This window comes from Cololabis saira, chromosome 3 (assembly GCF_033807715.1).
Source record: "Cololabis saira isolate AMF1-May2022 chromosome 3, fColSai1.1, whole genome shotgun sequence".
Lineage (NCBI taxonomy): Eukaryota > Metazoa > Chordata > Actinopteri > Beloniformes > Belonidae > Cololabis > Cololabis saira.
Genome location: NC_084589.1, coordinates 55,033,566 through 55,046,133, shown reverse-complemented (window position 1 = coordinate 55,046,133; position 12,568 = coordinate 55,033,566). Strand labels below are relative to the sequence as shown.

The window sequence follows — 12,568 nt, the reverse complement described above, 5'->3', positions numbered from 1 at the left end:
CGATATATCGCGATATTCTACATAGTTCACCGAAAAATTTAAAAATGCATTACACATCTTAAAATCCAAGTTGTATAAATGTACATCAGATGATAATTCATTGGACAGACTGAGTCAAAACAATGTAATTCAAACTTTCCATTTTAATTATGCAACATATTTGCATGAAAAAACACACAATGAAAAGTGCAGTGTGCATTATTCTTAGATACAAAATACTCAAAATAAAATGCAGTGTCTCACCCACACTGAAATCACAAAATAAAGTGCAGCTAGGGGTGGGCAAAAATATTGATACAGCAATATATCGCGATACATACATTGAATATCGATATCGTATCGGGAGACGATGTATCGCCATATATTGCCGTATCAATATTTTCGCCCACCCCTAGTCCTGCAGGAGGAAGTTTCCTCCAGGAACCTTCTCCTCAGTCTGATACGTTGTGTCCTGCAGGAGGAAGTTTCCTCCAGGAACCTTCTCCTCAGTCTGATACGTTGTGTCCTGCAGGAGGAAGTTTCCTCCAGGAACCTTCTCCTCAGTCTGATACATGTGTCCTGCAGGAGGAAGTTTCCTCCAGGAACCTTCTCCTCTCAGTCTGATACGTTGTGTCCTGCAGGAGGAAGTTTCCTCCAGGAACCTTCTCCTCTCAGTCTGATACGTTGTGTCCTGCAGGAGGAAGTTTCCTCCAGGAACCTTCTCCTCTCAGTCTGATACGTTGTGTCCTGCAGGAGGAAGTTTCCTCCAGGAACCTTCTCCTCAGTCTGATACGTTGTGTCCTGCAGGAGGAAGTTTCCTCCAGGAACCTTCTCCTCAGTCTGATACGTTGTGTCCTGCAGGAGGAAGTTTCCCTCCACTGCTTCCTGTGCCCGGGAACCTTCTCGTCGTCCGCGGAGCTGGAGCAGCACCGGCGGCAGCAGCACGCCGGCCTGCGCTTCGCCTGCCAGATCTGCGGCCGGGGCTTCCCCAGCGCTACGCGGCGCGAGGACCACGTCCGCTCCCACACCGGGGAGAGACCCTTCCAGTGCAGCGTCTGCAACAAGAGGTTCCTCTCCCAGCGGGTGCTGAGGAAACACCAGGAGATCCACGACCGGAAACACCAGGAGATCCACGACCGGAAACACCAGGAGATCCACGACCGGAAACACCAGGAGATCCACGACCGGAAACACCAGGAGATCCACGACCGGAAACACCAGGAGATCCACGACCGGCAGAGATGCAGCCCCGCGGGAAACATTCAGGTGGGAAAACGAAAAACCTTCAGGTGGGAAAACGATGAAAATTCAGGTTGGAAAACGATGAAAATTCAGGCGGGAAAACGATGAAAATTCAGGTGGGAAAACGATGAAAATTCAGGTGGGAAAACGATGAAAATTCAGGTGGGAAAACGATGAAAATTCAGGTGGGAAAACGATGAAAATTCAGGTGGGAAAACGATGAACATTCAGGTGGGAAAAAGGCTACGCCGTACACTACGGCGTAGGCTACGCGGGTACGCGCACCATTCTGCGTAGGTGTAACGTGGAACCATAAATCAGCTTCAGTGTCTGTTCTGAACTTCTCTGTTTCTCATTCTGCTGGGACGTCGGTTCCTCCGCCGAGACACAACTTTTGTGGTTCATGCATTCATTGTTGTGTCTAAAAATGATGCGCAGTGCCCACCCAATCAGAAACGGTACAGATATTCTGTGATATTTTTTTATATTTTATAAAAAAATAAATATATAAAAAAATAAAGGACATAACTTTGATTGGGTGGGCAGGATGCACGTTTGGGTGGCACAGCCCCCCCCCTAAAACCACAGCCCACCCCCCCCCCCCCCTAAAACCGGCCTTGCAACAAATACTCTGGTGTTGGTTCCAGGAAGAAGACGAGCCGCGCGGCTACGACGTGGTGAAGGTGGAGAGCAGAAGTGATGGAGGTGAAGAGGAGACGCTGCCTTCACTGAGCGGTGAGAATCTCTAGTAGTAGCAGTAAATAACAAGAAGAACCAAAACCCAAATATTGGGGATGAATCTAACTAGTGATGCACCGATTGTTCAGTAACCGAAATTGTTCGGCCGAAAATGGCTAAAAAACACTTTGGGTGTTCGGTGGAATAAGTGGGAAAAAAACCGAACAATTAATAACGGCGTGGTAAAATAAGGAAATAGACTGGCCGCTCCGTCCCGTAACGTTGCGCAACACATAAATCGTTGGCCAACCAGTTGGTAAAACGAATTTTAACAAAATTCACCAGGAGGTGGAACCAAAACAACATAATGCTGGAAATTAAAAAATGTTCAGTTTTTTATGTTCAATAAATATTTTCTACCTTGTAATTTTGTAAAATATATATATTTTATAAAAGCATGCCTAAATCAAATGTATTTGATTCATGCAATGGTGAAAAAATTGGCAAAATAAATGAAAAACTGCTGAAGAACCATGTTCGGTATTCGGCCAAGTGTTTATTATTAGTTTCGGTTTCGGCCACAAATTTTCATTTCGGTGCATCACTAAATCTAACAGGCTGTAACTGATGCTGCTGCTGCTCTAACATCCTCTTTCCCTCCTCCATCCCTCCATCCCTCACTTCTACAGATAACAGTCCCGAGGGAACGGAGGATCTTCCCGCCCCCAGCCCCGCCCACCTCCCTGGCCCCGCCCCCAGCCCCGCCCACCTCCCTGGCCCCGCCCCCAGGCCCCACCGCTGCAGCATCTGTCCCAAGAGCTTCAGGAAGCCGTGCCTGCTGAGGAAACACATGAGAGTTCACGTACGGGACGGAGTCATCGCTGCTCCTGCAGACCAGGTGAAGCCCCGCCCCCTGACGCCCCGCCCCCTGTAGCCCCGCCCCCTGAAGCCCCGCCCCCTGTTACCCTGTTACATCAATTCAAGATATTCAAGAATTCAAGATATCTACATCGTCCTTTTTAGAAATCTTAAATTAGAATAGAATAGAATAGAATAGCCTTTATTGTCGCTGGTCTGGCGTCCCATCACAGTGAAATTGGACCAGTACAACCATCAAGACAACAGACCAAACAATAACAACATGGGACATGAGTCAACTGGTGAGAACAGATCAGAGAAAGGACGACATCGGGGATGGGGGAGGGAAAAAAAGGATCCTCATACTGTGTATAAATACACAGTGTGAAAGTGCAAAAAAAGGATCCCGGCACAGTACCCCAAGTGAGCACCACGGCCAAACCTGTTGACTGTGTTGGGGGGAGGAGGGTTGATAAGAGGAGGGGGTCGAGGAAGGTGTTGAGTTGAGGGAGGTGGTTATCAGCAAGTGTAAGCGGTAAGTCCGTGAACTTCTCTCAGAGCTGCTCTCAGCCAATGTCCTTGATGTTATCAGACGGCTCTGTCAGTTCTGAAACAGGTCCACAGATGTTCCTGAGAGGGGAGGGTTAGTGGGGGCAGAGCCACCTTGTTTACATTCCACCAGGGAGATTGTGACCAGAGCGATCGGCCAAAACCGCCCTGTCAAGGCCAGATTATAGAATCAACAATTATATTGAAAACAGACAGACTCAGTAATTTTCCGTCTGCCTTCAGTCTCTGGTTCATCAATAGCGACTCCAATCAGACGAATTTGTGATCAATTCCCGCCAAGCCGAGCTTCCAACTTCTCCAAGGTCTTCTCCATCTTCCCAATGAGCTCAAAGACGCCGCCAGCCTGAGATTCTGTTCAAGAATCACATCCAGCTTACGGCTTTGCTCCCCCAACGTTAAAGTCTGAGTGTTGATCACCTTGCTTGATCCTTCAGCCACGTCCGGCAGCTCTGAAAGAGCCAGAACAGCTGTCGACGACTTACGCGTTTGTCGGTAGACCAGGAATCCCCCTCCTCCTATCAGGAGAAATCCTGCTATCATAAATCCAATTATGAAGCATCTTCAACGTCCTCGACAGACAGAATCACCAAACACAACGGTTTCCAATGTTTCCAGGAATCCATTGTGTATCCAGATAAAAACATCCCATGGGGGCAGGAGGGCTCCCTTACCCCCTGACTTCTGGTTGTGCTGAGAGACCAGTTAATCAATTCCATGATTGTAGAGTTTAGGAGGAGTGAAAAGAAGAGACTCTGAATACGAGACAGGACAAAAGCAGCAGCAGATAGGGAGGGAGAGGAGCAGAGAAGAGTCCGCCTTCACCGAGAGCCAGAAGAAGGGCTTAAATTAAGTTTTGACTAGTCAGAACCAAGTTGTAGATATCTTGAACTGGAATCATGACTAGTCAAAGTGACGTTATAGATATCTTGAATGACAATTCTGACTAGTCACAATGTAATTCTGACTAGTCAAAGTGACGTTGTAGATATCTTCAATGTTAATTCCAGGTTTTAACGGCTTGCCATAGTTGTCACACCTGTGACATCACACCTGTGACATCACACCTGTGACATCACAGGTGTGATGTCACAGGTGTGACGTCACAGGTGTGATGTCACGTACTTTAAAACTCTGATCAGTGAACACATTTGTGGTTCCAGGAGTTCTGGCTTCCCATGAGGACGGAGGAGAAGAAGGAGGAGAAGAAGGAGGAGAAGAAGGAGGACGACGCCGGCGTGCAGGTGAGACGCACCTGTCCAGCCGTCCTCTGGTTACGGTTCTAGTTCCGGTTCTAGTTCTGGTTTACTTCTAGTTTAGTTTTATTCTAGTTTAGTTCTAGTTCTAGTTTAGTTTAGGGCTGCAACAACGAATCGATAAAATCGATAAAAATCGATTATTAAAAGCGTTGACAACGAATTCCATTATCGATTCGTTGTGTAGCGCGATTATTACGTCACTCACTAAAGCCTGATTTATGGTTCCGCGTTAAATCAACGCAGAGCTACGGCGTAGGGTACGCGGCGACGTGCACCGCTGCGTACCCTACGCCGTAGCTCTGCGTTGGTGTAACGCGGAACCATAAATCAGCCTTAAGTCGCGGAGCTGAAGTTGAGGTATTTCGCCCGGACTACATTTAATGCGGCGCAGCGCGCTGACGCCGCGCACGTAAAAGAAGAAAGAGAGCGCGGATTTGTTTGGTTTTAGTAACATCATGACAGGAGACACATGTAGCTCAGTGCTTAACTTTTATTTTTAATCCACTCTATATTGTTCTGGTCCGTTCTCCTATATGTTCCCCCTCTAACCCGGTACATACATAGGTTCCTCTAAACATCTGTTCCCGCTACAGTTTTAACTAAAAGAAAATGTGCTCCAATACAGCAGGAATCATCATTTTATTTTGTTTTCTGCCGAAACTCAAAATCTTATAAAGACTTTAACTTAAACTTAACTAGAACTTCAAATTTGCTGGACACAAATGCAGAGGTGGAAAAAGTACAAAAATATTGTACTTAAGTAAAAGTACAAATTTTCTGCTTGAAAATTACTTAAGTAAAAGTAAAAAGTACCCATTAAGAAAATTACTTAAGTAAAAGTATAAAAGTACCTCAAATTAAATATAATAAAGTACCAAAAGTACATGGGTTAAAATGTACTTAAGTACAAAAGTAAAAAGTAAAAAGTACAAAGTACAAAGTACAAAATTCAAAGTACAAAATTATTTTCAAAAGGATTGCAAAGGAAAAGGATCGCTGACAGGTCCACCCCCAGCCTGTAGTATGCAGTGACAACATTAAGCAACCCCAGCTGATAAAGGATGAGACTTTTGAACTTTTAAATGCCAAAACCACCTTAGAAGTGGTGGAATCAAAGAATGGTGCGCATGGACATGCGTCGGCTGCCGCTCAAGGCTGATTTATGGTTCCGCGTTACACCAACGTACCCTACGGCGAGGCCCTGCGTCGATTTAACGCGGAGCCATAATTCAGGCTTCAGTCCTCCTCGGTACTCGACGCGACGGCGGTTCCTCCGGCCTTCCGGCCCGCCTCTGCGGCGCAACTCTCCCGGGAGCTGCGGCTCCTTCTCGGTATATTCACACGCCCCCTTCCTTCCCGTCCGCCTCATGGTTCCGCGTTAGATCGATGCACACCTTACGCCGTAGGCTACGGCGTAGAGTGTGGGTCGCCGCGTACCCTACGCTGTAGCTCTGCGCCGGTGTAACGCGGAACCATAAATCAGCCCCCGCTGTGCTGTTCTTTAATTTGTAGCGAGTAACGACGTGTCCAATTTTAAATGTAGCGGATTAAAAGTACGATTATTTCCTTGAAAATGTAACGAAGTAAAAGTAAAAGTACAGAAAAATGAAAGTATCAATAAAAGTACAAATTCTCAAAAATCTTACTTAAGTACAATAACGAAGTACTTGTAGTTCGTTACTTTACACCACTGCACAAATGAAAGTTCAATTAAAACACGTGGGAGAAACACCTAACCTTTTAAGTTACGTGTGTTATCAGGTCATTTTTAGGTTAGAAATAAGAAAATTTCTTGGTAAGATCCTAGTTTTTTGAGTGAAGGCAGTGAGAGAACAAATTGTAATGTTCAAACAAATCCTGTTTCTGATTCGTATTTATCTTTATTTTTTATAATTTATTTATTGTTCTGACAGCTCAGGTCCCTTTTAAACAAAGTATACTCTTTTATGCACTTTATTTTTATATATTTGGCAGATGTAAAGCATACATGTGTATGTTTTCTGTGTTAGTCCATTTAGTTGTTTTTTAATCAATACTTTAAAAGCTCAGGGATGTTCAAGGAGAAACCTGTTAGTGAACTTTCTGAACATTATCTGAATTATCTGCACTGGGAATTTGCAGTCAGTTCGGTTTTCGAATGGTTGGAATTTAATGCTTTTTTGTTTAGTTTTTTTTATCCGATTCATCCATTAATCGAAAAAATAATCGACAGATTAATCGATTATTAAAATAATCGTTAGTTGCAGCCCTAGTTTAGTTCTAGTTCTAGTTTAGCTCCAGTTCTAGTTTAGATCTGGTTCCAGTTCCAGTTGTAGTTTAGTTCTAGTTCTAGTTTTGATCGGGTTCTAGTTCTGGTTCTGGTTCTAGTTCTAGTTCTGGTTCAGTAACAGTTCTATCTGCAGGATTCGCCCCGCCCTCCAGCCGGTAACCACGGCGACCAGAGCAGCGCGCCGGCGGTGGACGGAGACGTGGGCGTCCTGATCAACTCTGACGGGGAGGAGGAGCAGTGGAGGCCTCCAGAGGCCCCGCCCCCTGACTCGGCCCCGCCCCCCGGGGGCCCGGCCCCTCCCCCTTTAGGGGGCGTGGCCAGCGGCAGCAGCCGGCACTGCTGCCCCGTCTGCGGCCGCGACTGCTTCAAGGCGTCGGCGCTGCAGAAGCACCTGCGCATCCACTCGGGCGAGCGGCCGTTCCGCTGCGCCGCCTGCGGCAAGAGCTTCGTGCAGCGCGTGCACCTGACGGAGCACCGGCGCATCCACACGGGCGAGAAGCCCTACGCCTGCTCCGACTGCGGCAAGAGCTTCGCCTACTCCGGCGCGCTGCGCCGCCACCAGCGGCTGCACGCCGACGCGCGGCCCTTCGCCTGCGCCGCCTGCGGGAAGACGTTCAAGCAGCGCTGCGTCCTGAAGAACCACCTGCTGACGCACGCCGGCGTGCGCTACCGCTGCCCGCTCTGCAGCAAGAGCTTCAGCCGCGCGCTGGAGCTAACATACCACGTGGGGGCGCACGCCGACGCCCGGCCGTACTACTGCTCCGTCTGCGACAAGAACCTGAGCAGCTCCAGGATCTACCGCAACCACATGAGGAGACACCAGGACAACCAAGGACCTGAACCAAAAGGGGGCGGGGCCAACTCCCTGATGGTTCAAGATGATCCAAAAGGGGGCGGGGCCAACTCCCTGATTGTATGAATGAATGAATGTTGTAACTGGAGCCACAACCACCAGGAAACAGGATTGGAATCAATTATCCAGTTTATTTAAATTGACGACGTGAATGTTGATTTGTGAAGTTTCAGGATGATTGTCATGGTTCTAAAATAAAGAGAGAACAAATAAAATTATCTTGACAAATAAATCATGAATCCACTCTTTAAAGTTGAATAAATATGAAATGACCACAATTCTCTCCAATAACCAAAAACACGATTCTCAATAACATTTAACTAATTGGATCAAATTTATCAATTCTTCATGTCAGAGAAACTTTAACTATAATAATATAAAGATGCTTCAATAACCCTTTCTAACTGGAATATGATCAATAACCCGGTTACACGGCCGTGTAAACAGGGATAGACCTGTTACCATGGATACAGGGATAGACCTGTTACCATGGATACAGGGATAACCCTGTTACCATGGATACAGGGGGGGTGATCCCGACACGGTACATCCAAGTGATCGCCGCAGCTTCGTGGCGCTCGAAACCCGGAGACTGTTGGGGGGGCTGATAAGAGGGAGGTGGTTATCAGTAAGTGTGTGTAGCGATGAGTCCGTGAACTTCGCCCAGAGCTGCTCTCAGCCAATGTCCTTGATGTTATCAGACGGCTCAGTCAGTTCTGAAACAGGTCCACAGATGTTCCTGAGAGGGGAGGGCTAGTGGGGGCAGAGTCACCTTGTTTACATTCCACCAGGGAGATTGTGACCAGAGCGATCGGCCAAAACCGTCCTGGGGGAGGAGTGAAAAGGAGAGACTCTGAAGACGAGACAGGACAAACTCAGTAGCAGCAGATAGATAAGGGAGAGGAGCAGAGAAGCGTCCGCCTTCACCGAGAGCCGGAAGACGTTTCAGGAACCGGAAGATGTTAGCACTAACCTGAATTCTGACTGCATGGAAGTGATGATTAAAGATGAACCAATAGGGGGCGGGGCCAACTCCCTGCTGGGTGGAGGGGGCGGGGCCAACTCCCTGATGGTTAAAGATGATCCAAAAGGTGACTGACAGGTGACTGACGGGTGATAATAAAACTATCATGTCCATCAAAGCAGCAGCTCCGAGCCGTGTTTCCCTCTGGGTCGACTGGATCAAAACTTTAACAGATTTATCTGAGTGTCGTCTGTAAACAGTTTGACTCCGCCCTCTACAGCTCCCCCAAATAAAAACAAATAAATAACAAACACCATCAACAAATAAACAAACAAAGGCTTTTATTCTGAAAACATCCTGTTCTCCTGCGTTGGTGTTTCTTTGTTTCTTCTCCTCTTTTCCTTCTTTTCCTTCCTTTTTCATCCCCCTCTCTCAGCTTAAGTATCTGGACCAAATAACGAGTCTGGTGCAGTTCTGCGCATGCCCAGAGGGGGGCGACAGAGGCTTTTTTCTTTAAACCCTCCGAGTCATATTTTATTTACATTTAAAGCAACACAGACAGATATTATTATTATTATTATTATTATTATAATTATTATTATTATTATTATTATTATTATTATTATTATTATTATTATTATTATTATGAGCCGCTACAGCCGCAACTGGGACACCAAACAACAATTAAAACAATTTATAAACAAGACAAACCCATTTTATACAAACTGCTAGTAGAGGAAATATAATATAAGAAAATAGAAACTTTTTGGAGGTTTCATGAATAAGAGACATATAAACACAAAATAAGGTAAATAATTAAAGTTAATACAAAGGAACAGTAAGGCATTTTAAAGCAAATAGCATCGACATTTCAGAAAAAGACTTAAAATAAAAGATATTTTGATACATCGGCTAATAATTTTTTTGCAGAGTTATTTGACTTAATATTTTTTATAGAGAAAAAAAACCTTTGAAATCATTTATAAAACATTGGAAAGAGGCTTCATGTTTCTCCACTTACAACAATGTAAATGATATTTATCCAGTAAAAGAATGACATTAACCAAGACAGACACTGATTTGTCAAATGTATCTTTGCAATAAATAATATTAGCGATTTCTAATTTTGGAATGTTATTCATTTTTAAAGATAGACAATTTCTAATTTCGCGCCAAAACGTTTTTGAGACAAAATAGAAACATGTGTGAAGAAAGTCTGAAGAATCAAGTGATTCTTCAGATTCATTACAGAAAGCTCAGGGGTCAATTTTAAATGTAAATCTTTGTCTAAAAAATTCAGCGGTTGGATACATTTTATTGATGAATTTAAACTGAGTTTCCTTGACTTTGGGGGAATAATGGGTCATTTGATTTAATTTGAGTGGCTTTTTCTAGTGTAGACAAACTTAGAGACTGAAGTGTCAGAATAAAACGCTCTGTGATAATAGTCGTTAAATTATCTCCACTTATAAATTATTATTACATTTCTTATCCAATAACCATAATCCTCAATAACTAACACAGGAAGTGTCTCAATATCTCCACATATTAGAGCACTTTTAATCAAATGAATAAGTGGCAACGGCTTTACAAACCTTCATACATTCTGCTGGACAATTTAAACCATATTTTTTCCTCTTTTTTCCTCTTTTTTCCCTCTTTTTTCCTCTTTTTTCTCTTTTTTCCTCTTTTTCCCATCTTTTTTTCATCTTCTCTTTTTTTCATCTTCTCTTTTTTCCACTTTTTTCCCTTTTTTCTCTTTTTTCCTCTCTTTTTTCCTATTTTTTCCCTCTTTTTTCTCTTTTTTCCTATTTTTTCATCTCTTTTTTCATCCTTTTTCCTCTTTTTTTCCTCTTTTTTCCCTCTTTTTTTCCTCCTTTTTCTCCTTTTTCCTCTTTTTTCCTCTTTTTCCCGTCTTTTTTTCATCTTCTCTTTTTTTCCTCTTTTTTCATCTTCTCTCTTTTCATCTTTTTTTCCCTTTTTTCTCTTTTTTCATCTCTTTTTTCCTATTTTTTCTCTTTTTTCATCTCTTTTTTCCTATTTTTTCCCTCTTTTTTATATTTTTTCCTCTTTTTTTCATCTTCTCTTTTTTTCCTCTTTTTTCCACTTCTCTTTTTTCATTTTTTTCCCATATTCTTTCCACTTTTTCCTCTTTTTTTCCTCTTTTTTCATTTTTTCCCTATTTTTTCCTCTTTTTTTCTCTTTTTTTTCCTCTTTCTTCCTCTTTTTTTCCATCTTTTTTTTTCTTCATAAATTCTGCACGACAATTTAAACCATATTTGTTTTAAGGAAGTAAAATCCAATACATTCCCAGTTTCATCAGCAGATCAGTGACAAAAACTATCCCTTTCTCAAAGCAGCTTCGTTTAAACAAAGATCTTCTATTAGATATTATTACTCTATTGTTCCATAGAGTAATATTATCTAACAGAAGATCTTTGTTTAAACAGAGATCTTTTGTTAGATAATATTACTCTATTGTTCCATAGTTGATCTATGGGGTGAAAAACTAGGATTGAACAGCAGGGGGCGCCAGAGGCGCGCTCTCGCTGGCGGGGACGAGCCTCCGGAGCTGGTGGGCGTGTCCTCCGGAGGCGGTGGGCGTGTCCTCCCCCCGGCAGCATAAAAGCCTCTGCGCATGCGCGGCCCCGGACTCCAGCAGCATGAATCCCTCCAGCTTCAGCAACAGCAGCGAGAGAAACGAGACCGGAGCGCTGGACTGGACCCAGGTGAGGATAAAATATATAAATACAGGTCTTTATTCTGCTGGAAACACACTAAAGCGGGACGTTATTATCACATTAATGATTTAGAATAGTTCTGAAGAGAGTTTGTACCAGTTAATGGATGAATTGAGCTGCAGTGATGCTGAACACCTGAATGTTCTTTAGTTTCTGTAGTTTAGTTTATTATTGGTCCTTTCAATTTGCACAACACAAATAACCCAAATTACAGCTGTAAATCATCAGTGTCATACAAAAAAATATATATAAGTGAGAAATGGTGGAATATTGAGAGGGGATTTAATAAAAAAAAAACCTGTACTATATTACTACTATACAATACTATACAATTTTAACTAAAAACCAAGGACCAAACGGTGTAGACCAGGGGTCGGCAACACAAAATGTTTTAGATCCATATTGGACCAAAAACACAAAAAACAAATATGTCTGGAGCCGCAAAAAATGAAAAGTCTCGTATCAGAATTAGAATGAAGAAACACATGCTGCATGTTTCTATATTAGTTAGAACTGGGGGGAGATTTATTTTTCATTATGCACTTCCAGAAAAAAGTCGAAATGTCGAGGAAAAAGTCGAAATGTCGAGAGAAAAGTTGAAATTTTGTGAAAAAAGTCAAAATTTCGAGAAAAAAGTCAAAATGTGATTTAAAAGGAAAGGAAAAGGGAAGAAAAAAAGAGAAAAAAGAAGAAAAAAAGGAAAAAAAGTGAAAAACAGAAGGAAAAAAGGAAAAAAAAGGTCAAACATTTTTGAAAAAGCTCCAGGAGCCACCAGGGCGGCGCTAAAGAGCGGCGGGTTGACGACCCCTGATCTAGACTGAAGCCTAAGCTTATGACGTCTTCCCTTCTGTCTTCTGCTTTTCTTAGTTTATTTTTGAATTTTAATTCTTTATTCATCAAAGAATCAAGGATCAAAGAAAGAAGAAAGAGGAAGAGTGCATTTGCTTTTCATCATTACTTTACAACTTTTACTATTTCTTTGTTTAAAAAAGGAAAAGGATGTTTTGTTGGACACCATGTTTTTACCTTTAAATATGTTTAAAGGTATGAAAACATTAAAGTTTTCAGTTTTAATTGCATAAATTGTCTATATTTCATTACTTTATCTACTGTTTTAGGGTTACATTTTACGGAAGAGTATTAAGGCCAGGCAGGAGG

General features: G+C 43.0%; 2 protein-coding genes across 4 annotated transcripts in view; both read left to right on the top strand.

Moving 5' to 3' along the window:
- The window catches only part of LOC133440543 (endothelial zinc finger protein induced by tumor necrosis factor alpha-like), a 34,038-nt gene extending 26,112 nt beyond the window's left edge, over window positions 1–7,926 (top strand). For all 3 annotated transcript variants that reach the window (XM_061717836.1, XM_061717838.1, XM_061717837.1), the window contains exons 5-9: window positions 841–1,245; window positions 1,869–1,956; window positions 2,589–2,797; window positions 4,488–4,568; window positions 6,986–7,926. In XM_061717836.1, the coding sequence (XP_061573820.1) occupies window positions 841–1,245; window positions 1,869–1,956; window positions 2,589–2,797; window positions 4,488–4,568; window positions 6,986–7,771 (1,569 nt within the window). In that variant the 3' untranslated portion in view covers window positions 7,772–7,926. The remainder of the gene's footprint in view (window positions 1–840; window positions 1,246–1,868; window positions 1,957–2,588; window positions 2,798–4,487; window positions 4,569–6,985) is intronic.
- Window positions 7,927–11,332: 3,406 nt separating this feature from the next.
- Window positions 11,333–12,568, top strand: part of tmem116 (transmembrane protein 116) — a 35,323-nt gene continuing 34,087 nt past the window's right edge. The window contains exon 1 of the mRNA XM_061718129.1: window positions 11,333–11,398. Within this exon, the coding sequence (XP_061574113.1) occupies window positions 11,333–11,398 (66 nt within the window). The remainder of the gene's footprint in view (window positions 11,399–12,568) is intronic.